Source organism: Erpetoichthys calabaricus, chromosome 9 (assembly GCF_900747795.2).
Source record: "Erpetoichthys calabaricus chromosome 9, fErpCal1.3, whole genome shotgun sequence".
In the NCBI taxonomy this organism is placed as follows: domain Eukaryota; kingdom Metazoa; phylum Chordata; class Cladistia; order Polypteriformes; family Polypteridae; genus Erpetoichthys; species Erpetoichthys calabaricus.
The window spans coordinates 6,805,938-6,833,824 of NC_041402.2; the positions used below are offsets into that span (position 1 = coordinate 6,805,938).

The 27,887-nt window shown below is 43.1% G+C and overlaps 1 protein-coding gene across 1 annotated transcript in view; it reads right to left on the reverse strand.

Annotated features, from left to right (window-relative positions):
- The window catches only part of LOC114657340 (uncharacterized), a 155,662-nt gene that overhangs the window by 40,242 nt on the left and 87,533 nt on the right, over positions 1–27,887 (reverse strand). The window contains exon 11 of the mRNA XM_051931494.1: positions 17,916–18,004. Within this exon, the coding sequence (XP_051787454.1) occupies positions 17,916–18,004 (89 nt within the window). The remainder of the gene's footprint in view (positions 1–17,915; positions 18,005–27,887) is intronic.

Consider the following 27,887-nt stretch of genomic DNA (forward strand, 5'->3'; position numbering starts at 1 on the left):
GTAGGTTGTTCCAAACATCTTGGAGAACTAAGCACAGATCTTTTGTGGATGTAGGCTTCCTCACATCCTTCTGTCTCTTCATGTAATTCCAGACACACTCGATGATGTTGAGATCAGGGCTCTGTGGGGCCATACCATCACTTCCAGGACTTCTTGTTCCTCTTTACGCTGAAGATAGTTCTTAATGACTTTGGCTGTATGTTTGGGGTCGTTGTCCTGCTGCAGAATAAATTTGGGGCCAATCATACACCTCCCTGATGGTACTGCATGATGGATAAGTATCTGCCTGTATTTCTCAGCATTGAGAACACCATTAATCCTGACCAAATCTCCAACTCCATTTGCAGAAATGCAGCCCCAAACATTCAAGGAACCTCCACCATGCTTCACTGTTGCCTGCAGACACTCATTATTGTACCGCTCTCCAGCCCTTCGACGAACAAACTGCCTTCTGCTACAGCCAAATATTTCAAATTTTGACTCATCAGTCCAGAGCACCTGCTGCCATTTTTCTGCACCCCAGTTCCTGTGTTTTCATGCATACTTGAGTCGCTTGGCCTTGTTTCCATGTCAGACATATGGCTCTTCCATGAAGACCACTTCTGGCCAGACTTCTCCGGACAGTAGATGGGTGTACCTGGGTCCCACTGGTTTCTGCCAGTTCTGAGCTGATGGCACTGCTGGACATCTTTCGATTTCGAAGGGTAATAAGCTTGATGTGTCTTTCATCTGCTGCAACAAGTTTCCTTGGCCAACCACTCCGTCTACGATCCTCAATGTTGCCCATTTCTTTCAAAAGAGCTTGAACAGCACATCTTGAAACCCCAGTCTGCTTTGAAATCTTTGTCTGGGAGAGACCTTGCTGATGCAGTAGAACTACCTTGTGTCTTGTTGCTGTGCTCAATCTTGCCATGACATGAAACTGTCTTCCACAACCTAACCTTGGTAGCAGAGTTTGGCTGTTCCTCACCCAGTTTGAAGCCTCCTACACAGCTGTTTCTGTTTTAGTTCATGACTGTGTTTCAACCTACGTGTGACATTGATGATCATTAGCACCTGTTTGGTAGAATTGGTTGATCAGACACCTGACTAGAATCCTACAAAATCCCTGACTTTATGCAAGGCAAAAGGTGGTAACACCAAATATTGATTTGATTTAGATTTTTCTTTTGTTCGCTCACTTTGCATTTTGTAAATTGATAATAAACAATCATTATTTATATTTCTGAAAGCACTCTTTGTTTACAGCATTTTTTCACACCTGCCTAAAACTTTTGCACAGTACTGTATATACACATATACTGTATATACATACATCTTTGCCTTGCTTTACAAGGCAAAGAAGTGGAATATTCTTCAATGGCCAAGTCAATCAACTGACCTCAACCCAACTGGACATGCAGTTCACTTGATGAAGACAAAACTGAAGGCAGAAAGTCCAATGAACAAGCAGCGCCTGAAGACAGCGGCAGTAAAGGCCTGGCAACGCTTCACTGGGGTGGACACCCAGCACTTGCAGATGGCCATGGGTTCTGACTTCAGGCAGTCATTGACTGGAAAGGATTTTCAACCAAATATTGTAAATAATTATTATATTTATGATTATGTTAGTTTGTCCAAATACTTTTGAGTCCCTGAAAATGGGGAACCATGCAAAAAATGGCATTCGTTCCTGAACAGTTCATGCGATATTTTTGTTAACCCCCTTGAAATAAAGCTGAAAGTCTGCACTTCAATCACATAATGATTTCTTCATTTGAAATCCATTGTGGTGGCTTACAGAGCTAAAATTATTTTTAAAAATTGTGCCACTGTCTCAATACTTATTCATACTGCATACTGAGACATGCATGCACATAGAGGACAGCTAAAGGGCTCTAGTATTAGTAATAAGGGTTGGCGCTGTGTACTAATGTCTCTTTCTGTTCCGCTCTGTGCAGACTGGAATACTAACAGCATGACCACCACTAATACAGTGGGGAAAAGAAGTATTGAACTCGTCTTTTTTTCACAGAAAATATACTCCTAATGGGGCAACTGACATGAAATTTACACCAGATGTCGGTAACAACCCATGTAATCCACACACACAAAGAAATCAAAACAGATCAGTCCATAAATTATGTGTAATAAAGTGGAATGACACATGGAATAAGTATTGAACACGCTTACTAAAATGTAATTACCATATATACCCGTTGTGACAGTTTAAGGTCTCCGTGACCCCTTGAACCCTCAGACCACACGTCAGACACCAGGTAAAATCCAAAGATGAATATGTATTATAATAATAAAGTGCATAAAGCACCACCACCCCACTATACTCAATAACCAATCAATAATCAATACAATAAACAACACTCAATCCTCCACTTCCAGACACTTAGCCACCCTGCCTCCCAACTCAGCTCACTGTCTGAGATTTCCCATGGTCCTTTTATAGTCCATGACCCGGAAGTGTTTGTCCCTTAGTCCATGTGACTTTCTATCACTTCCGGGTCAGGCAAAAACTTCTCTTTTTCTTCAGCCCGGAAGTATATCATTTCTTCCATTTCCGTGAGTTGGAAATACTTCTGGGCTATATGGAAAATATAAATCTCTGGGCCTCCCTGCAGCGACTCCTGGCGGCCCCGACGTTATCCAGCAGGGCTGTGTATTAAAACTCCATAGTCCATGATGCCCTGCTGGAATTCGGGGCATCTCCACGTTGCAAGGAGGACTCCATCTAGTGGTCTGGGGGTATTGGCCAGGATGAATGGCCGGCCATATCTCACACCGTGTATAAGTCGTGTCTTGAAACCCGAAAAATCGATAATAAAAATCAGACCCCGACTTGTACGCCCGTTCAAAAATGCGACAATTAATAAATTAATTTTTTATATTCCTGCCTTCTCCAATCTCACATCAGTTTCTCAGACACATCGACTTTTGTTGCAGCAGCACAGTTACCAATTTCTTTCGCTATTTCAATGACTTTTAATTTAAAACCAGCTTCATGTTTTCTTCTGATCGATCGCTCCATCGTAGGTAAGGGATGCTCTTACGATAAAGGTGTATGAGGATGTGAGATACAAAAAACACAAAACAGTGCAAACGTCGCTTTGGAATAGTTCGGGTATCACCGCGTGGTCACGTAGGCACAATAAACAGAGAAAGGTTAGGAGCACACGGTGACTCAGTGCATTGCTGCACCCACACAGAAGAAAAAGGCCGTGTGCTCCGTGGTTTCTCTCTCAGGTGGATGTTAGCATATCATAATCTCTTGGACTTAGCGTGAGTTTTCCACATTCGACTTATATGACCGACAACATAAAATACCAGAAATTGTACTGTAAAATCAAGTCCCGATTTATCCACAAGTATATATGGTAAGTCCATAAATTTAGTTATGTGTAATAAAGTGGAATGACACAGGGAATAAGTATTGAGCATATTACTGAAATTTATTTAATACTAAGTACAAAAGTCTTTGTTGGTTATGACAGCTTCTGGTATAAATTTCATGTCTATAGCCCCATTAGAAATACATTTACTGAGAAAAACGTTGACGTGCTCAATACTTATTTTCACGGCTGTATCACTTCCAGTGTCCATCGGCAAGGGCCCATGTCTTCCTGCTTGAAGTCCTCAAAGCCGGAGAGATCCACCATTTTAAGGCAGTAAAGAATGAGATTTGCATCTCAACGTTTGTTTAACGTGTTTATTTTCATTTCAGTTATTTGGGGTTTGCTTTCAGGTGCCCCAACCCTTTATGCTGCCCGGTCTATTCTCTTACAATACATAAATGAAAGAATCTTAAAGAGTTGAAAGGATTCTCCCTCCTATAGTCTTTTGCTTCTTATCCTGCACAGCTTAAAAGATTTGATAAACAACCTGATTTAAACCTCAAGGCTACCATTTTTATTTGATTTCCATTGTTTATGATTCTCACCATCAAAAAAGTCAAGGAAGGCCGTCTAATTTCAGAGCTAAGCCAAAGGGGCTGTGAGCAGCTTATGCAAGGGAAAAAAAAGCACCATTATAACAGCTAAATATGTCAAAATGCTGAGTAAAATGGTTATTATTATCATAAGGAGATTGAGGGCAGAGTCATTGTCTTGGGATTGAAAGAGCAAGCCGTGAGTTTTAAGAGGTTTTAGAGGAGGGCTAAAAGATTTCAGTCCCCTCAGACCAGAAGATATTGCAAAGAGGAAACACGACAATGTCCTGGGATTTAGGTCTGATCCCCCTGCCTTGTATGGGATACAAGGACAGGCTTTGGGAAGATTTGTCCAGACTTCAGTGGGGCTGGCTGACTCATTACACAAATGAGTTTCTCCGTCTTTTCTCTTTTGTTCTGCTGAAGGTCGGGGTCAGCATTACAGCTCGAGCGCACAAATTACTGTTTAAAGTGCATGCGAGGGTCACTGCCGGAACATGCAACTGTATGAATCGGAACAGACGGTCCATAAATCCGATGTGCAGATAATAAACGTTGCTATTGTAACAATAGATAAATAAAAAATAAATAATCTAATTACCTGAAAATTACATCCATTCAAATGAGTAAAGATATTAATTAGTAAAAGACAGGATAAATCACTTTATCCTTAACAGCATTTAAAAACTGCATCATTTAAGAGGAAAGAATCATTTTAAGTAAAACCAGAATTTGTAAATGCTAACACAGATACACTTTTAATGTACTGTAAATACTTGAGGAACTGATTTGAAGACTACGTTTAAATGTTAAGTTTACTGTTATTTTTACAGTGGTGCACTATATTGCCAAAAGTAATGGGACGCCTGCTTTTAGAACATTAGAACACTCTAGACGAGAACAGGCCATTCGGCCCAACAAAGTTCGCCAGTCCTACCCACTTGTTTCTTCTGAAATAATATCAAGTCGAGTTTTGAAAGTCCATAAAGTCTTAATGTCTACCACACTTCTTGGTCACTTATTAAGTGTCTAGCGTTCTTTGTGTAAAGAAAAACTTCCTAATGTTTGTGCGAAATTTACCCTTAACAAGTTTTACACACACATGACATCCCATTCTTAATCCATAGGCTCAAAAGTCTGTTACGGACTATAAACCCTCCCCGCCCCCCTGTGATGATAACACAGACTTCCTCAACATGCTTAACATATATTTTAGCCGGTTTGAGGAAAATAACAACACAACAGCAATAAAAGCCCCTCTCACTATGGACGATGAAACACTCTGTCTCGACCACAGTGATGTTCGGAGAGCCCTGCGAAGGGTCAACCCACGGAAAGCTGCAGGTCCCGACAACATACCGGCGTGTGTACTCAGAGACTGTACCGACCAACTTACAGTTGTTCTCACAGACATCTACAACATCTCCCTAAGACAAGCCATTGTTCCTCAGTGCTTCAAAGCCACTACCATTACAGTGATCCCTCGCTATATCGCGCTTCGCCTTTCGCGGCTTCACTCTATCGCGGATTTTATAATGTAAGCATATTTAAATATATATCGCGGATTTTTGCTGGTTCGCGGATTTCTTAGGACAATGGGTCTTTTAATTTCTGGTACATGCTTCCTCAGTTGGTTTGCCCAGTGATTTCATACAAGGGATGCTATTGGCAGATGGCTGAGAAGCTACCCAACTTACTTTTCTCTGTCTCTCTTGCGCTGACTTTCTCTGATCCTGACGTAGGGGGTGTGAGCAGGGGGGCTGTTCGCACACCTAGACGATACGGACGCTCGTCTAAAAATGCTGAAAGATTATCTTCGCATTGCTACCTTCTGTGTGCAGCTGCTTCGTGAAGCGACATGCTGCACGGTGCTTCACATACTTAAAAGCTCAAAGGGCACGTATTGATTTTCACTGTTTTGTTTTTCTCTGTCTCTGTCTCTCTCTCTCTCTGCTCCTGACGGAGGGGGTGTGAGCTGCCGCCTTCAACAGCTTTGTACCGGCGGTGCTTCGCATACTTAAAACCCAACAGCCCTATTGATTTGTTTGCTTTCCTCTCTGTTTCTGACAGCCTGTGCTCCTGATACGCACTCCTTTGAAGAGGAAGATATGTTTGCATTCTTTTAATTGTGAGACAGAACTGTCATCTCTGTCTTGTCATGGAGCACAGTTTAAACTTTTGAAAAAGAGACAAATGTTTGTTTTGCAGTGTTTGAATAACGTTCCTGTCCTCTCTACAACCTCCTGTGTTTCTGCGCAAATCTGTGACCCAAGCATGACAATATAAAAATAACCATATAAACATATGGTTTCTACTTCGCGGATTTTCTTATTTCGCGGGTGGCTCTGGAACGCAACCCCGTGATGGAGGAGGGATTACTGTATTCCACTGCCAAAGAAATCACCAACATCATCACTGAACGACTATCACCCTATAGCACTCACACCCATCATGATGAAGTGCTTTGAAGGGTTGATCAAAAATCACATCCAGACTGCCTGCTACATTTGATCAACTTCAATTTGCATACCGCCCAAATCGCTCCACTGATGATGCCATAGCAACTGCACTCCATCTGACACTGGCTCATCTGGAAAATAAGAACAGTCATGTGAGGATGCTTTTTATTGACTTCAGCTCCACCTTCAATACTGTCATCCCACAACACCTGATAAAGAAACTAAAGCCACTAGGCATCAGCATCCCTCTGTGTAACTGGTTATTAGACTTCCTCACAGACAGACTCCAGACAGTACGTCTTAGAAAAAACACCCCTGAGACTACCACCATGAACACTGGGGATCCCCAGGGCTGTGTTCTAAGCCCCCTACTGTTCACCTTGTTGACTCACAAATGCTGTGCCAATTACAACTCGAATCACATCATAAAATTCGCAGACGACACAACAGTAGTGGGTCTCATCAGTAATGACGATGACTCCGCATACAGAGAGGAAGTCAATCAACTCATTGCATGGTGTGGAAAAAACAACCTGGCACTGAATGTCAACAAAACAAGAGAGATCATCGTTGACTTCAGGAGAAATCACATGCCACACCGGCCACTTACAATCCATGGAAACAGTGTGAAGTCAGTGAGAAGCACCAAGTTTCTGGGAGTGCACATTACAGATCACCTGACATGGACCACAAATACCACTTCTCTTGTCAAGAGGGCACAACTGTGACTTCATTTTCTCCAAAGGCTGTAAAGAGCAAACCTTCCCTCTCCTGTCCTCACAACTTTCTACAGACGCACTATAGAAAGTATATTGACCAGCAGCATCTCAGTTTGGTATGGTAGCTGCACTGTGGCTGAACCAAGGTTATTATAGTTAATGAAAACTAAGATCAAAACTGAAACTATTATTAAAAAAACATATTCGTAAACTGAAATAAAATAATTAAAGCCGAAATGAAAAACTAAAACTAAACTAAACTATTAAAGTAGCTGGTAAGACTAAAATAAAATAATCATTTACTAAAATATTTTTAGTTTTCGTTTTTGCATGAATATTCTTGCTGTTAGTCTTTAACCCTTTTAACTTTTAACGGGTGTTCACACAGCATTTGCGTCAATATGGTTGGTACAAAATAACAAAGCCCAGAATGGGAGATTTTTTTAATGTAATATTGAAGGCATTTATTATAAGCACATTGTCTTGGAGCAGGAAATGTTGTATGGTATAGACATCTGGAGTAAAAAAAAAAAATCCTCAAATATTAAAATCCACCTAAATTTCATTACAAATTGGCCCATTCTGGGCAATAAAAGAAAAAAAGATGCCAACAGTCAGCGCACATTTGTTCAGCACAAATGACATAGAAAATATTTTTTTAAATTTTAAAATTGTATAACATTGTTCATATTCAGTATATAGTTTTGATTATGCTTGTTTTTACCAGACAAAAACAAAACCAGATAGTAAACGATGTCGTGTTGTAAGCATATCCTAACCCGTTAAGCATACAGTTCTGATTGTGACGCAAAACTAAACTCCATAGTAGCTCTTTAACCAGACCATAATTACTAAAACTAAAACTGAAACTAATAGATGTAAAAATAAAATAGCAATGTCTTTGTGAAGTAAAAACTAAATTAACTTAATTTTAACTGTTGATTGTTGGCGTCAAACTTCAAAGAGTTCACAATCAATGCACTGCCATGTCAACCTACAGGTTTGTAGCGGTCCGGTGCCGCTAAGATTCACACCGTAGAAGAGACGGTGATTTATTTATTTTTTTTTTTTTTGGTGGAGACACCAGGAACCTTGGCCCGACCTGCACACACACTCACAAGCAGAGACACAGAATAAACGAATGAATAAATAGTCTATTAAATGATAACCCAACACAAAACAACAACAAGCAGACAAACCTCCCCCTTTCCCCTACGGCGATACAGTTATAACATAACAATGAACCACAACAATAAACACTCACGACAACGTCCTTATACAGTTCGATACAGGAAAAGCAGGTGAAATGGTATGGTGTGATGATGAGAATCCCGAAAACAGAAAATGAGTGAAACGTTCCTTTCGAGTGGTCCTGGGAGGCGAGGGGTGAGAATTACAAGAGCGCTCCTTTTGAAGATGCACGGTGATAAATCCACTGCTGTAACACACGACAGCCAGGCACGAGACAGTCCATTCATCCTAACGGGAAACAATCCTGGGCACGATCGACTTTTTAGATGACACGTTGGACAGGATACACAAAAACACCAATCTCACTGGTCTACAAAAAATATTTTTTGTTTGCTTCTGGGAACTTCAGAGCAGCTCTTTATGAAGTTTCTTACACTGATTTCAAATATGAACGTCAGGTTTCTTGAAATACACATCATTGACGTGTAATATCAATCTATATATATATAAAATTCTTTTTGCCTTTGAAACAGAAATTACGTATGACCACGCGATATGGAAATTACGTATGAAATGGAATTACGTATGACCACAGAACATATATATAATACAGGAACTAATCACTTCGTTTGTGGACACCATATATCGTCTTTACAAATTGTTATTATTTGTGTGAGAGTTATTTTACTGATATTAAAAGAAGTAAACACAAACACGCCGAGAAGTTTTATTTATTCGTCCACGTGACTGTCGCGGAAACTGACACATTGTAACATTTTTTTAGTTGGCAGTACTTGATAGTAGAAGAGATGAGCAAAACAGCTTTACGTCTTTCTACTTTTTTAACTGCACCGAGCTGTAAACAACAGGTCAGGCAGTGCCCTCTCTTCTCGCACTGTTTGTGACACTTCAAGTGCAATGAGTGTAATCAGCGCCATCGATGCAGGACTCTGTTTGTCCCTTAAGGTGAGTTCGGGTCACTAAAACCCTGCAACATTCAAGGTTGCTTTTGTGATCAATTATTTTAACAAGATGGAGAGTTTACATCTAATAAGATGTACGGATCTCTTCATGTAAAGTGTTGGACTTGGGCATTGTTTGGACCTTCTGTCCATTAAGCGCGAAAGGGCAGCGTCCACATTTATCAGAATTATTTTCTCTTAAATCACAGGCACATAGTGGAAGGTTGTCAGGCAGAAATTTGGACGATCACATAGAAAATGTAATTTCTATACCACAGCGGTCATGTAGCGTCTTTCAAAAGGGATCTACTACCGACAGATGATCCAAATACATTTTAGCTGCTGTTAGTACTACTTACCTAATTAAAATGTAGTTTACACAAAACCACTCCAGTAGTGCTCAATGTATCTTTACTTCTTAAAATGTTAATGTTTTACTGTTTAATAACTTAGACTACATTTTATTTTGTTCCCTTGCACTCAGTGAGCGAAGCCACTGGGTAATCAACTAGTATAATATATCAACACGATACCTGGAGTTTGGAATCTGTCCCACCAAAATTGTTTTGATGTGTTTATTCTGAAAACAAACCAGAAGACGATACCAGAGACATGTTAAAGTATATTTATGTCAATTTTCCTTCAATATAAAAGTGAGGTCAACATGCCCAGAAATGTTGGAGGCCCTCGCTTTTTAGCTTGTACTGCACGTCCGTCTCTCTCTGCAAGAACCAACAGTAGTCACCCATCATGCTCGGAGTGAATTTTCCCCGATATCAGTTTTCCATCACCTTTATATCTCGAAATCTTTCCCCATGCTCATCTCTGACATCGCCCAGATTTGATGGAAAAAAGTCGAGATGAGGGCGGCACGGTGGCGCAGTGGGTAGCGCTGCTGCCTCGCAGTTGGGAGACCTGGGGACCTGGGTTCGCTTCCCGGGTCCTCCCTGCGTGGAGTTTGCATGTTCTCCCTGTGTCTGCGTGGGTTCCTCCGGGCGCTCCGGTTTCCTCCCAGCAGTCCAAAGACATGCAGGTTAGGTGGATTGGCGATTCTAAATTGTCCCCAGTGTGTGCTTGGTGTGTGGGTGTGTTTGTGTGTGTCCTGCGGTGGGTTGGCACCCTGCCCGGGGTTGGTTCCTGCCTTGTGCCCTGTGTTGGCTGGGATTGGCTCCAGCAGACCCCCGTGACCCTGTGTTCGGATTCAGCGGGATGGAAAATGGATGGATGGATGGAAGTCGAGATGAGAATGTAAAAAATGCGCCTTCAGTGAAATTCTGGCTCCCGTAAGCTAATAAACTTTCAGCATATTGTCCGCAAGCTCAGTATAATTCTCTGCTCTGTGACTGTCAAGAAAATTCTAGACAACCTGCACGAATGAGGGTGCTGATTCAGTGGGCTTCAGTTTCCTTTTGAACTCATCGTCAAGCATCAGTTCATGGATTTCAGGACCAACAAAAACACCTTCCTTAATTTTGGCTTCACTTTTCTTGAGACCAAACTTGTTTCTTAAATGCTGAAATGCATCGCCTTTACTGTCCAGTCACCCCAGTTGTCCAAGACCTGGAACATCATAACTAAAAAATGGGACGAAAACGGTTTTCAGATTTGGAGTCAGCAAGTGAAATTTGTTAAAGTACAGGCAAAAGAATCAGAGTAGTAAAAATGCTTGTTGACCAGTGTCTCCTGTTGCTCCATCAGGCCCCTCTTTTAAACTTTCCCGCTGGCCTCTTTCATCCCCAGCAGCCCCTACTTACATTCTAAACATCCTATGTGGGTAATCCCCCTTGGGCTGCTGGGAAATGGAGTTCATCTCATGGTAGCACTGCTACAGGTGTCAAAGTAACCTGCTGAAGCACCTTGAACCTTCTACTATAAAGAAAAACAAGCAGCCATTACAAAACCTTGAACACTCAACACCACAGCCCATTTGCCTGCGGAACTTTGCAGAGATTGAAAAAGCAATCAGCCACATAAACAAATATGAAAATATGAAATAAATAACTTGTTTTGTATGTTGATGTCTAATGCAATTTTTATCTTCTGATAAAAGATTATCTGTATCTTACTAGTAAGATCTTCAGATCCTCCGGCCTGATTTGCAAAGCCTAAATGCAAAAAAACGAATAAACCTTTTGAGAAAATACGTTTTAAGGCTGATCCTTTATGAACTTCGAAATAAAAATACTAATGAAACATAACAGGATTTCTTTCGAGCTTTCTTAGTAGGATTTGATTTGCCTGGAAATAATGATTGGCTTTCACGGCTGATGGATGATTTTTTCGAAAGAGGGAGAGAGGAGAAAAAAAAAAATTCTCTTTGTGTTTTTGCAGCCTGATCCTCGATTTAAAGGGGATTTCTGTTTCTTTGCGACTTTGGGCAGGGTCTGTGGACGTAAAAACAGACCCATTAATATTCTGAGCTAGGCCATTATGCACAAGTCAACTCGCCAAATCCTGCTAAAAGCCTTGCCAAGTGCTTATCTTCTCCAAGTCTCGTGTTTTCAGAATTTTTCAAAAGGTTTTTTCCGCCTCTTTATAAGTAGTCGCCATACAGTCTTAAGGTAAGTTGTAAAGAATCAGAGCACAACGGTGTGCAAAACACAACAATTAAAAAAGGAAAAAGTGTCTCACTCCCAACTTAAAAATTAAAAAGGATTACTTATGGAAGATTGATTTATTAAAACAAATGCCCCACTTCTGACTGTGTTTTCACAACAGAATTTCTTTTTGCCGGTGTAATGCCGTGGGCATGTTATTTGGTTCCTTCTTCATTTTATAAACAAATGGACTCTGCTAAGTGACAGCGAGTATGAACTTCACAAAAAGGCAAAGTGTCACGGGTAACAATTAATACTTTACAATTGCTATTATCATATTAGACAAAGGTCTTTGCTTAATATGTTGTCAGCAGTGGTGAAGGCAGAAAAGCCTGGAAATATCTACATGAGCAAGCCATAAGTAGTTTTTAAAATTCTAAAATTTTTTGTGGACCAGCAGCAAGTTTAGTGTGACTCCACTCATTTATGATTTATGTAAGATCCATGTCCTCCTTAAAGTCAACCCGGCTTAATTCATTCAAGTTTTATATAAAGTCCCCCTTGAAGTTTAGCACCACTTGGTTAATTCACCATCTAAGGTCCACGTTCCCTTGAAGTTTACCAGAGCTGGACTCTTTAAACATTTCCATAAGGTCCATGTCCCCCTTGGAGTTTAGCACCACTTGATTTTTTCAAGATTGAGCTAAGCTCCAAGTCCACTTTAAAGTTTAGACTGGCTTGATCCATTCACTATTAACCTAAGAAGGTCTATGCCCTCCTTGTCCCCTCTCAATTCATTCAAGATGAACCTAAGGTCTATGCCCCCCTTAAAGTTTATCATGGCTCAGTTCATCTAAGATTGCATCAGGAATGGGCTGGAGGAGGTGTATAGGGACCTAATCAATGACTTTGTTAAATGGTGCGACTCAAACCACCTACAACTGAACACCAGCAAAACCAAGGAGCTGGTGGTGGGATTTTAGGAGGCCCAGACCCCTCATGGACCCCGTGATCATCAAAGGTGACTGTGTGCATATGGTGCAGACCTATAAATATACCAATAAATATCTGGGAGTGTAGCTGGATGATAAATTAGACTGACTGCCAATACTGATGCTTTGTGCAAGAAAGGACAGAGCCGTCTATACTTCCTTAGAAGGCTGGCGTCCTTCAACATCTACAATAAGATGCTGCAGATGTTCTATCAGACAGTTGTGGCGAGTGCCCTCTTCTATGCGGTGGTGTGCTGGGGAGGCAGCATTAAGAAGAAAGACGCCTCACGCCTGGACAAACTGGTGAGGAAGGCAGACTCTATTGCAGGCACGGAGCTGGACAGTTTAACGCGCTCAGCAGGCTCCTATCAATTATGGAGAATCCACTGCATCCACTAAATAGGATCATCTCCAGACAGAGGAGCAGCTTCAGCGACAGACTGCTGTCACCGTCCTGCTCCACTGACAGACTGAGGAGATCGTTCCTCCCCCAAACTATGCGACTCTTCAATTCCACCCGGGGGGGGGGGGGTTAAACGTTAACATTTAACATTATACAAAATTATTGTCTGTTTTTCACCTGCATTATTATCAATCTTTAATTTAATATTATTTATTGTATTAATATGCTGCTGCTGGAGAATGTGAATTTCCCATTGGGATTAATAAAGTATCTATCTGTCTATCTATCTATGTTCCCTTTGACATATAGCATGACTCGATTCATTTACAAATCGACCAAAGGTCCATGTCCCCCTTGATGTTTAGCACAGCTTGATTTAATCAAAATCAACCTAAAGTCGTTGTCCCTCTTTAAGTAAAGCATGACTCGATTTATTAAAAATCTATCTAAGGTCCATGCCCCTTGAAGAGTACCAGAGCTCATTTCATTAAAGATTAATCTAAGGTCCATGTCCCTCTTGATATTTAGCATGACTCAATTCGTTCAAGACTGAGCTAAGGTCCAACTCCACTTTGAAGTTTAGCATGGCTTGATTCATTCACTATCAATCTAAGGTCTATGACCCCCTTGTCCCCCCTGTAAGCATAAGTTCAATATGTCACTGTGCTCTGTGCAAACATATCTTATAAAGCCTGATTTTTACTCACATGCGGTACATATAGTCAGATTAAGCACAGAAATGGATATAGGGAACTGCCAGGCAAGCAATATGACAAAAAGATGGACTAGGACAAATGGAAACCATGCACAGTCAGACTGTGAGATGCTGTAGCTGTGTACTATTTCTATCTGTTCAGTCAGCACAAAGTTGGATCCTTGTTTGGTGAGCATTGTTGCCTTATTTGGAATTGCATGTTCATCTGAGAGGGCCCTGGATATGAAGAAACAGTATAAAGCCTTGGAACATTGCTCGCTACAACTTTGAAGCCAACGAACGCATGGAAGACGTCGCCATCTGTTCCTGAGAATGCCTTCCATATCTGCATTGACGGCACGGATGACTCGGGCCCCCACTCCAGGACCGGGTTTTATCACTGGCTTCAATAGTCTTTGTAATATCTGCAGTGTAAGCCAATACAAAACAAAGTTATGTTATTTCTCCTATGTGGTTTCTTACTGCCGTATCACTAGGGAGGGGGTATCGACTTTTATGTTATATCAGAAGAATCAGAAGAAGAAGAATCAGAATCAGCTTTATTGGCCAAGTATATGTACACATACAAGGAATTGGACTCCGGTTTTACCTAGTATTGTCCCTGATGCTGTGAGATTGACTTAAGTGTTCATGAGAGTGATGGCCTGAGGAAAGAAACTGTTCACATGTCTGGTAGTTTTCAGGTGAAGTAACATGCCACAATCACAAAAGAACTCATTCCCAGAGAGCGAGCATCCCCCTAGTGGACCTACTCCCTCAATTCATTCAAGATGGACCTTTAAAGGTTAGTACAGCTTGATTTATTCATATTCAACCTAAAGTCCATGTCCCTCTTAACAATTCATCAAAGGTCCATACCTCTTGAAGTGTACCAGAGCTCAATTCTTTAAAAGACTAGAGGGCGGCTGCTCGCTTTGCTCACCCACCCCCGGGTTTGGTTTACCGGATATACAATTTAAAGAAATTGTTAGTTTCATGGGAATTGTTACATATGCATTATTTTTACTTTAAAACTTTTGTAAAAACAATACTTGTCCTTTACTTGCGGCCCTGGGCATGGTTACATCTCTTTCTCGCAGGACGTATAATGCTGCTCACATTGTGAAGGGGGTGCGGCTGAACGCACACGAAGGAGAAGAGGTCGGATCATCTGCTGGCTTTCTGCTGCTGGCGAGCTACGTGTTTTGCTTGTCACTTGTCGTTGTTTTAAGAGCTGGGAGCACATGATGCGTGTCTGCCAACAGCATACCAACAACTGCTAGGTTAGATGTCCGTGGACTTGTTTTAAATGATGTGTCACTGCCTTGTCTCGCATGACGTTGTAAAAACAATACTTGTCCTTTAATTCCGGCCCCGCGCGTGGTTAAATCTTTTTCTCGCAGGACGTAAAACACTGTTCGCGTTGTCAAAGGGGGGGGAGGGCTATTGAACACATGCTAAGGAAATGCCGTCGGATCATCTGCTGTCTTTCTGCTGCTGTTGTTGCTGTTGCGCTGCCCGTCGATCATTTTAAAGCCTGTACAGCAGCTGTCCTTTTTGCCACTTCGCATCTCTGCCGCTTGCGTTGTAGAGGGGGGGTTAGGGTGGCTGAACGCACGCAAGTAGAAGCGGTCGGATCATCTGCTGGGTTTCTGCTGCTAGTGAGCTACGTGTTTTGCTTGTCGCTTGTTGTTGTTTTAAGAGCTGGGAGCAAGTTAAAGTGTCTCTCGCGGGACTTCAAATTGTCTTCCAAGAAGATCACGTCTCGTCTCCCTTGTCTCCCTCCCAAAGAATTTTTTTTTTTTATAATAGAGAGATTTCTCTAAGGTCCATGTCCCCCTTGAAGTTTAGCATGACACAATTCGTTCAAGATTGAGCGAAGGTCCAAGTCCCTCTTGAAATTTAGCAAAGTTCCACCCATTCCAGATCGATCTAAGATCCATATCCCCCGTGCAGCTTACCAGGGCTCGATTAATTTGTGATGGATATAAAGTTTATGGGGGTGGGGGAGCAGCTCAAATGTTTGACAATGAACAATTAACATAAAATCACACAAAAGTGTTTGGGGGGGCCCCTCCTCCTGTTGCTTCGCCCCTAGTGTTCAATCATTTTCATGTAATTAGAAAACAAAAACACAATAAATGTGCAAGTTAAATACTTGATTTCTGTGCCAGATCTTCTTAATTATCACCCAAAGGTTAATTCACCTCACTTTGTTCTGCACAGCAGATGGAAAGTAAAAGGATCAGAGGAACAAACGTGTTAAAGCCTAGCCGCATTTGTAACTAAGAGTTTTCACCGATCTTTTGGCCAAAACAAAAACAAGACCCTAAATCTCAGTTCAAGGACATGGCAGATAATCTTTAATTTGAAGAAACAAGAAAATCAAAAGCACACAGAAGGTCCACTGTGGATGACCCAGAATGTGTAGAGTTACGTGGTATACCACTAATGTAACAGAATTTCAAGATTTCAGTATTGGAATAAACATCAGCTTTCCTCTCAATCCCCTACTACCTTGAAAACACTCATTATTGCAGTTATAGAATATTGTTGTGGACTTTATGAAATTAAACTTCTTCATAAGGAACACCCGCTATTGCTTTGATGCATTCGGCATTATATGCCTATCAAGACAGAAGGTGTGTGCAGTGTGGCGCAGTGGTGCATCACAACAGGGAGGTGATCAAATCAGCAGTTCAGTAGGATTAAGACAGGGGGTTTTGGAGTCCTCCATTGCTTCAGAACTGTTTTGTTACTATTACAGAGGTCCAAAAGCAGGTCTGAATATCGAAAACAAAATTTTAGTACTGATCCAACACTAGCTGAGTGATCTTTAACGCTGTTGTGAAGATGATGTCAGATGTCGTATATTAACCAAGCCAATACCATATTGACATACCAACAACCACAACACAAAATGGTAAGGCCTAAAAATGCAAGTAGTCTTTTTAAGAATAGAGAGCCACCAAAATGAGTTATGAAAAGAGCAGAGCATCCATTCAGGCCGGTATTACATTGGTGTCAGCAGTGGGATGAAAAGAGGAGCTGCCATCCAATTTTGCATAGAGCAAAAGCCCTATAAATGGACCCATTTGGCTCTCAGAGAAGTTGTTGGAGATTGGGGATGTTGAGATCTGGAATCTTTAGATTAGACAGACAGACAGACAGACAGACAGACAGACAGACAGACAGACAGACAGACAGACAGACAGACAGACAGACAGACAGACAGACAGACAGATAGATAGATAGATAGATAGATAGATAGATAGATAGATAGATAGCAAAGGTACTATATGATAGATAGATAGATAGATAGATAGATAGATAGATAGATAGATAGATAGATAGATAGATAGATAGATAGATAGATAGATAGATAGATAGATAGATAGATACTTTATTAATCCCAAGGGGAAATTCACATACTCCAGCAGCAGCATACTGATACAAAAAACAATATTAAATTAAAGAGTAATAAAAATGCAGGTAAAAACAGACAATAACTTTGAATAATGTTAACTTTAACCCCCCGGGTGAAATTGAAGAGTTGCATAGTTGAGAAACGATCTCCTCAGTCTGTCAGTGGAGCAGGACAGCGACAGCAGTCTGTCGCTGAAGCTGCTCCTCCGTCTGGAGATGACACTGTTTAGTGGATGCATTGGATTCTCCATAATTGATAGCAGCCTGCTGAGTGCCTGTCGCTCTGCCTCAGATGTCAAGCTGTCCAGCTCCATGCCATTTGTAGCATTAGTTGCGTGAGACAGCCAAAAGACTGCTATCTTTGCAGTTGGTACTCTTTTGGGCTCAAGGAACTGGGAAAAAGTATGGCAGATCAAGTTGCCACTGACCCTGGGAGGGCCACATGAAGCAGAGCTGTTGGTAAAACTGCACAGGTAAAAGGATGAGGCAAATCAAAGGGGAATTACAGGGTTAATCTTCCTGATTAAATATAAATTTAGAGTTGGCCCTCACACATGCCTTTCACTCAGGATCATCAAGATGGCAAAACTTGGTACTTTATATCATCACTTACCATAATGAATACTTGCTATTCCTTTAGAGACTACGTGTTTGGATCCAATGGATGCAGCCACTTGTTTTGTTTCCTTGTCTCTTTGTTGACTAGAACAAAATAAAGAATAAAAAATGTTATAATAGAGAGCTTTTAGAGATAACATCCATCCATTCATCCATCCATCCATTATCCAACCCGCTATATCCTGGATTGGCTGGAGCCAATCCCAGCTGACACAGGGCGCAAGACAGAAAACAAAGCCCGGGCAGGGCGCCAGCCCACCGCAGGGCGCAACACACACACACACAAGGGACAATTTAGAATCACCAATGCACCTAACCTGCGTGTCTTTGGACTGTGGGAGCAAACCAGAGTACCCAGAGGAAACCCACACAGACACGGGTAGAACATGCAAACTCCATGCAGGGAGGACCTGGGAAGCAAACCCGGGACTCCTAACTGCGAGGCAACAGCGCTACCACTGCGGTACCGTGCCGCCCAGATAACATCTGAACATTATTAAACATCACCACCTGAATGGCAGTTACTTGGTTAACAAGACAATATGCATTTACTATCACTGGTCAGCCACAGTGGCATTGGGTTGCTAGGAGGTACAAAGCCACCACGGTGTACATTGCAAGGAAGAAGTCTTACCAGTGGCACCTAAACCACAGGGATTTCAGGCTGCCCGCCCAATTATTAAAGAGCCTCTACACATTAACTATTGAGAATGTGTAGACACAAAGTATTATTGCATGGTTTGGGAGCAGCACGACCATAAGGCTCATTGCTAACCTCCAGGATATCAATACCAAGCAATGTCAGACCAGGGCAGAGAAAATTATCAGAGATACCAGCAATCCGAACAGTAGCCACTTCTTTATGCAGTAGTCAGGGAAACACAATGGCTGCCTGAAGACCAATTCAGAGAAACTGAGGACAGTCCATATGCACCCTAAATGAGGACAGTGTCTACAGCTATGTGATGCCCTTTTGTCAACAACATAGGCTCAACAGACTGATGCCAATTATTAATAATACATTTTACTTACTGACGCAGATAATACATCTCTCTATTATATAAAAAAAAAAATCTTGGGAAAGACAGAAGACACTTTGACGTCACGCGAGACAAGGCAGTGAGACAAAAGGACAGCTGCTGTACAGGCTTTTAAATGATCGACGCGCAGCGCGACAAGCAGAACACGTAGCTCACCAGCAGCAGGACAGCAGCTGATCCGACCGCATCTCCTTAGTGTGTGTTCACAACGCGAGCAGCATTATACATCCCGCGAGAAAGACATTTAACCACACCCGAGACCGGAAATAAAGGACAAAGAGTAGATGACAAAGTAGAACGTCGTAAAGAATTCAAAAATGTTGGCACGGTACACATGCACAGCAGGTCTTCTCCGAAGACACTTTGAAGTCCCGCAAGACTACTTGCACATCACGCCCTACTTACAAACACTTTCTCGGAAACACTTTAACGTCTTGCGAGACAAAGAAGTGAGACAAAATGACAGCTGCTGTACAGGCAAAACACGCAGCTCGGCACTAGCAGCCCCGGGGGGGATAACTCATTCACTACAACTTTATTACTGGCAAATATCAAGAAATAAAAAATGAATGAAAATGAATGACATGAAAATAACAATCTCTTTAATTTGTATATCTGGTTAACCAAACCCGGGGGTGGGCGAGCGAAGCAAGCAGGGGGCAGAGCCCCCTAGTTTTATGTATAAAAATGGATTTTTCAGCTTCAGAACTTGACAAAAGGGCACCATGCAAGGTTTTCAACGAGTGAAGTTTGCCATAACGTCCGTTTTATTCTTCACACTTTTTCAGTTGCAATAGTCATTTTATTTAGGAACACGCGTCTCTATTGTCAAATGCGTGAGTGAGTGCAATGAGTATCTCACAGACTTATTCATTCCTGAAAATACGGGGAATGGTTTGGATGCAACATTTAAATCATTTCAAAAACTAGGGGGCTTTGCCCCCTGCCAGCTTCACTTACTAACCCCTGTGATTGTGCCACGCGATAGCCACTTTGCGGTTCAGCCGCTCCCGTATGGAGATAAAGTTGTACAATTTAAACAGATTGTTATTTTCATGGGAATTGTAAAATATGCATAATAGAACTAACTATTTTACATTAGATTGAGTAATTAACCATATTAAAAAAATAGTAAAAAAATAATAAATTTAAAGAAAATTATGTTTCATGTTGTGTTAGAGTTATTCTTGTGTTATATGATTTCATTCCGTTTGGATTTGAAATTAACACTCAAATACTTTTTCAACTTACGCTTTTACTGTAAAACTTCAATAAAAACAATTTCATCCATCCTCTTCCGCTTATCCGAGGTCGGGTCGCGGGGGCAGCAGCTTGAGCAGAGATGCCCAGACTTCCCTTTCACCGGCCACTTCTTCTAGCTCTTCCGGGAGAATCCCGAGGCATTCCCAGGCCAGCCGGGAGACATAGTCCCTCCAGCGTGTCCTGGGTCTTCCCCGGGGCCTCCTCCCGGTTAGACGTGCCCAGAACACCTCACCAGGGAGGCGTCCAGGAGGCATCCTGATCAGATGCCCGAGCCACCTCATCTGACTCCTCTCGATGCGGAGGAGCAGCGGCTCAACTCTGAGCCACTCCCGGATGACTGAGCTTCTCACTTTATCTTTAAGGGAGAGCCCAGACACCCTGCGGAGGAAACTCATTTCAGCCGCTTGTATTCGCGATCTCGTTCTTTCGGTCACTACCCATAGCTCATGACCATAGGTGAGGGTAGGAGCGTAGATCGACTGGTAAATTGAGAGCTTTGCCTTATGGCTCAGCTCCTTTTTCACCACGACAGACCGATGCAGAGCCCCCTTCACTGCGGACGCCGCACCAATCCGCCTGTCGATCTCACGCTCCATTCTTCCCTCACTCGTGAACAAGACCCCGAGATACTTGAACTCCTCCACTTGAGGCAGGATCTCGCTCCCAACCCTGAGAGGGCACTCCCCACTTTTCCGGCTGAGGACCATGGTCTCGGATTTGGAGGTGCTGATTCCCATCCCAGCCGCTTCACACTCAGCTGCGAACCGATTCAGAGAGAGCTGAAGATCACGGCCTGATGAAGCAAACAGGACATCATCATCTGCAAAAAGCAGTGACCCAATCCTGAGTCCACCAAACCGGACCCCCTCAACACCCTGGCTGCGCCTAGAAATTCTGTCCATAAAAGTTATGAACAGAATCGGTGACAAAGGGCAGCCCTGGCGGAGTCCAACTCTCACCGGAAACGGGTTCGACTTACTGCCAGCAATGTGGACCAAGCTCTGACACCGGTTGTACAGGAACCGAACAGCCCTTATCAGGGGGTCCGGTACCCCATACTCTTGGAGCACCCCCCACAGGCTTCCCGAGGGACACGGTCGAATGCCTTTTCCAAGTCCACAAAACACATGGGCGAACTCCCATGCACCCTCCAGGACTCTGCTAAGGGTGTAGAGCTGGTAACAATTTTCTGAATTGACTTTTTGTCATTATCGCATTGAATATTGATTTTGTGTTTGGACTTTCGTCGTGACAACACAACATATAACTGCCTGTTATTTCTTTCTCTTTATTAAATAAAACGACTTTTTTTGAATGTGCCTCTGTGATTTGTTAATTGTCTTTGCAAAAGCTATTCTAACGAGAAACTGTTAACATTTTAATACTGTGGAGACAGGCCAGGACACAGACAGGCGGACACCGAAGGTTCAAAACCACACACACGTTTATTATTCATAATTATTTACAAGTGCACACACAACCCAGTTCACCAGCACCACCTCACAGGTGGCGCAGTGGTAGTGCTGCTGCTTTGCAGTAAGGAGACTGTGGAAGATTGCGGGTTCGCTTCCCGGTTCCTCCCTGTGTGGATAGCGCTTTGAGTACGGAGAAAAGTGCTATATAAATGTAATGAATTATTATCCTCAAAGTGCTGGCCTCTTCTCAATGCCTTTACTCGTTCTGACCGCCTCCACTCCTCTCCTCCGAGCTCCGTCCCCTTCCACCCAACTCCAGTGTGGCAGAAGTGCCGGCTGTGCGCCCGGAAGCACTCTGGGTGTCCCTGGTCTTTGTCCTCCCTAGCACTTCTGGGTGTGGTGGAAGTGCTGAGGGCCAGGGCTCTTCAGGCATCTGGGCGCCCCTTGGCGGTAACCATGGGCCCCTATAGGGTTGAGCTTCCATGCTCCTTTCCCGCGGTCCCCATAGCCACCAGGGTGGTCAGGTCGTGGTCCGGAGAAGGCGTAATCCCTCCTTTGGTCCTTCCGGGTGTCCCGGCTAGGTACTGCTCCCAGCCACTCGCCACAATACGAATTGGGCATTGGGTGTGACAAGGATGGACAGGATTAGAAATGAGGACATTAGAGGGTCAGCTCAGGTGGGACGGTTGGAAGACAAAGTCAGAGAGGCGAGATTGTGTTGGTTTGGACATGTGCAGAGGAGACATGAGGGGTATACTGAGAGAAGGGTACCAAGGATAGAGCTGTCAGGGAAGAGGAAAAGAGTTTTGAAATTTTTGAAAAAACTCCGCTAAGGCAACATCTAACGGGAGCAGCCGCAATAAGATTATTATTATTATGATTATTATTAATGATGTGTGTAAGAATTACATGTAAAACACATACAACGAGGTAAACAGGCTGCCTCCATCGGTCTGGAATTGTTGGTGGGTGTTGGTGGAGAAGGCTATCCTGGCCAAAACAAATTCTGAAAGGCTTTCTGGTTGGAAGTCTATTGTTTGGCCATTTAACTTGACAAGCAGCCAAGCATATCCATCAACACACACAAGTTTGAAAAACAGATTAAAATATTCAATTTGAATTTAATCCAAAATCAGCTTACTGAAATCTCATTATGTCCTGTTTTTTTTTTTGTTCCCCATAATAAGCTGCTCATTTTGTTGCTGCCCTCTGCTTGCCTAAGAAATCTCATAACAGATTAGCATGAGGATGTTTTCTTGCCAAGACGGCATGTTTTTCTGTTATTGCGGTCTTGTTTTAATATGTGGCGTAGAGGAATGTGGAATAACTGATTTGTAGATTGTGCACAGCAAAACACACATAAGGACTACATTTGAGAACAACAACAATAAGTCAGCCATATCTACTGTGGCTCTCCAGCTCAATTCTTATCATAGCACTCTTCACAGAGTACAGGCTCAGAGCCCTTGTACTGTAGATATTTACAGCTATCTGTATTTGTATGTATTAATAATAAAGTACAGTATACATTTGTGTACAGTGTCACACGTGTGCCTGGGGACCACCTTCCTGGCTCTGATGAGGTAAATAATACTACTCTGGGATGAGAGGGGACCCTGATGCTAACTGTTTCTTCTCTTTCCACCACAGGTACAGGAAAAAAAAAACACCCAAAGAAGATGCCTAGCCCCGCCCACAGCATCCAGAGCTGACTCCGCCTCTTCCATCTAGGAGACCATAAAAAAAACAGGCGGCCCCCAGAAGATGGGGTTCAGTCTGGACCCCGACCCTCAATGTGGACAGAACTCCTGCTGACGTTCCTTATTTTGAGAATTTGGTAGGCTGCGTGAAGCCAAACTTATTATGTGCCAACAGCATTGTTATTTTGTGTGCGCCAATTAAATTTGGTAGCCCGGCTGATGCCCCAACTATTCTTTTTGTGTTCCTCAGCTTGTTCACCCAGTCACAACATTGAATTATGACAACATGAAAGTTATCACCAAACAATGAAAGTCAAAACTCCTTCCATCCATCCTCTTCCGCTTATCTGAGATTGGGTCGTGGGGGCAGCAGCTTGAGCAAAGATGCCCAGACTTTCCTCTCCCCGACCACTTCTTCTAGCTCTTCCGGGGAATCCCGAGGCATTTCCAGGCCAGCCGAGAGACATATTCCCTCCAGTGTGTCCTGGGTCTTCCTCCCGGTTAGACGTGCCGGGAACACCTCACCAGGGAGGCGTCCTGGAGTTATCCTGATCAGATACCCGAGCCACCTCATCTGACTCCTCTCAATGCGGAGGTGCAGCGGCTCTACTCTGAGCTCCTCCCGGATGACTGAGCTTCTCACCCTGTCTTTAAGGGAAAGCCCAGAAACCCTCCGGAGGAAACTCATTTCAGCCGCTTGTATTCGCGATCTCATTCTTTCGGTCACTACCCACAGCTCATGACCATAGGTGAGGGTAGGAGCGTAGATCGACTGGTGTATTGAGAGCTTTGTCTTTCGGCTCAGCTCCTTTTTCACCATGAAAGACCGATGCAGAGCATGCATCACTGTGGACGCCATACCGATCTCCTGCTCCATCCTTCCCTCACTCGTGAACAAGACCCCGAGATACCTGAACTCCTCCACTTGGGGCAGGATCTCGCTCCCAACCCTGAGAGGGCACTCCACTCTTTTCTGGCTGAGGACCATGGTCTCGGATTTGGAGGTGCTGATTCCCATCCGATCCAGTGAGAGCTGAAGATCACGGCCTGATGAAGCAAACATGACAACATCATCTGCAAAAAGCAGTGACCCAATCCTGAGCCCACCATACCGGACCCCCTCAACACCCTGGCTGCGCCTAGAAATTCTGTCCATAAAACTTATGAACAGAATTGCAGACAAAGGGCAGTCCTGGCAGAGTCCAACTCTCACTGGAAATTAATTTTGACTTACTGCCGGCAATGCGGATCAAGCTCTGGCACCGATCGTACAGGGACCGAACAGCCCTTATCAGGGGGTCCGGTACCCCATATCCCGGAGTACCCCCCACAGGATTCCCCGAGGGACACGGTCAAATGCCTTTTCCAAGTCCACAAAACACATGTAGACTGGTTGTGCAAACTCCCATGCACCCTCCAGGACCCTGGCAAGGGTGTACAGCTGGTCCACTGTTCCGCGACTAAGATGAAAACCACACTGTTCCTCCTGAATCCGAGATTCAACAATCTGATGGACCCTCCTCTCCAGGACCCCCAAATAGACTTTTCCAGGGAGGCTGAGGAGTGTGATCCCTATGTAGTTGGAACACACCCTCTGGTCCCCCTTCTTAAAGAGGGGGACCACCACCCCGGTCTGCCAATCCACAGGCACTGTCCCCAATGTCCATGCAATGTTGCAGAGGCTTGTCAACCAAGACAGTCCTACAACATCCAGAGCCTTGAGGTACTCTGGGTATGTTAAATTTTATCATAACTAGGGGCCTCCCCTTGGGCGGAGTGGTGGCTCTGAGGCTAGGGATCTGCACTAGTAATCGAAAGGTTGCCGGTTCAAATCCCATAAATGCCAAAAGGGACTCTTGAGCAAGGCCCTTAACCTGTAATTGCTCCGTCCTGGGTATGACGTTAATCTGCATCCGTCCCTGCATGTAGGCCCTCCAACCTACTGGGAAAAACTTGGGGGTTGATGGCAGAATTGGCACTCCAGCCACCATAAAAAACACTCCATCTGAACTAGTGAGGTGCTGTGGTGTCACCCGTTGCAAGGTTGCACTCGGGTCCAAATCTGGGATCCTGAGTTGGTTTGTCGTATGGTGGGTGTGGCAATGCGCTGTATCAGCGCCTGCTCCTAACCTCTCTCTCTCACTAGGGGGCTCCACCCCCTGCTCACCTTGCTCGCCCACCCCTGGGTTTGGTTACCCAGATATACAATTTAAAGAGTGTTATTTTCATGGGGCGGCACGGTTCGCTTCCAGAGTCCTCCCTGCGTGGAGTTTGCATGTTCTCCCCGTGTCTGCGGTGGGTTTCCTCCCACACTCCAAAGACATGCAGGTTAGGTGCATTTGCGATTATAAATTGTCCGTAGTGTGTGCTTGGTGTGTGGGTGGGTGTGTGTGTCCTGCGGTGGGCTGGCGCCCTGCCCTGTGTTGGCTGGGTTTGGCTCCAGCAGACCCCCGTGACCCTGTAGATAGGATATAGCGGGTTGGATAATGGATGGATGAGATATTATTTTCATGGGGATTGTTACATATGCATTATTTTCACTTTTACTTTAAAACTTCAGTTAAAACAATCCTTGGAATTAACTTTTCTTTACATTGAATTTTGATTTCGTGTTTGGACTTACATCGTGACAACGCAACATATAACTGCCTGTGAGTGAATATTTTCTTTCTCTCTAATAAATAAAACGACTTATTTGAATGTTTGTCCCTGTGATTTGTTAACTGTCATATATTGTATTCTGCCAACGTTTTTGAAAGTCTTTATGAAGTTCTACTTTGTCTTTTACTCTTTGTCTTTTATTTCTGACCCCAACTGGACCTGCGAGGTTTTCAATTCCACTTGGTCTGAGCTGATTATTACTCTTTCCATATTTTCTGAATTTGCACATAGATTATTATTGTTCTTTTTTGCATTCTTTTCTCTTCAACGTATTTGGGTCTCTTTTCGACGCGCTGCTCTTTCTTCTTCACTTAATTGTTGACATGTCATCTAGAATGTATACAGTTATTGTCCTGATAAAATTTGTAAGAGCTGAGAGTGCAGGAAGTGTGTCTGCCAAAAGCATTCACACGACTGAGAGGTTAGATGACCGGGACTTGCTTCCAAAGGTTGTACGTATGACGTGACTTGAAAGAATCTCAAGTTAAAAGTCTCCATCTCGCAGGACTTCATTCCAAAAAGTCTCTTCAGAAAATCACATCTCGTCCCAAGATTTTTTTATTATAATAGAGAGATGTAGCTATGGTGGACTGAAAGTCCCCAAAGTATACAAGCCCCAAAAGCACTTCCAAAAATGTCCATTAGTGGGGGAAACTCTTGTCAAAAACCCTGGCTAGACACAAAATAATCCCTTTGTATCTTTATAAAATAAATTGGTTTATTCCTAATGAAAAAGTTCAGACATAACATGAAGCTTCGTCAAGTGCAAAAAAAAAAACCAAAGGAGATGCCTGAAACAGGCAAATATGAAGGCAAAAATCAAAGGAAAAGGTCAAAAATCCAGAAATCCACAGAAGAAGTAAACTCACCAGTTACCTAGCACAATCACAATCAACCACCAGCAATTGTAGGAGACCTGCTGGAATTTAAAGGGCGGAGGGCAGTTCCTGCCAATCTTTGGGGTGGACCACCCACAGCATAAATGGAACATCTCTGAGGCATTGAAATAAACACAAACGATAACAAATAAACATAAATAAAATTTCGTACAAAAGAACTGAATAAAGATAACATAAAATGCGAATTTGAACCCCAGCAAAGGGACGAACTCTACTAAGATATGTCAGTAGCAAGCATTTATGTGTGATGAATGGAGACCATGCAGTGTTTTGTTTTGTTTTTTTTATATTCCCCCTTTTCCGGCGTTGTGATTATTTAAGCAGTTATTTACTGTCACCATCTAGTCAGAATTTCTAAGTTCCCAGTAGTGGGTTTCAACCGGAACACCCCCACAAGTTGGAATTCCTCCTCAGAACGTCAGGAGAGCCTCACAAACTTTGACCTCAAAATCCAAGATGGCTGTACTGTGCATCAACCGTTAAGTGAAAGCTGAAGAATGATATTGCAGCGACTCCCCCACCCCATAACAGGTTTGGAAGAAAGATACAGCGGGACAAAGAAGTGATTGCAAGAACAGTTTACAACAAAAACTACACAAAGAACTGTACAAAAAAAACTGTATGGGAACTATTTACAATGACCCATAATCCTCTCATTGTTGTGACCATGAAAGATGCCCTAAATACTCCGCCTTCCTACACAGAACCCTCCTCTGCTCCCACACTCACCCTTTTATACCCCCACCTTCCACAACTTCTTGTGGTTCCCCTGAATCGTCCAGAAAAATCGCACCCCCTTTTCCAGCTCCTCCATTCAGGGTACCACCCCTTCTCTTCCTTCTAACATCAATCATTTACTTGATGGCAGTCCTCCACGCCAGACTCAGAAGACATGCCACGCCAGTCTACACTCTGGCTGGGATGCTACAATGCTGCTTCTTAGCACTTCTGCCTATTTGTATCCCATTAAATCAGTCTCACATGCACAG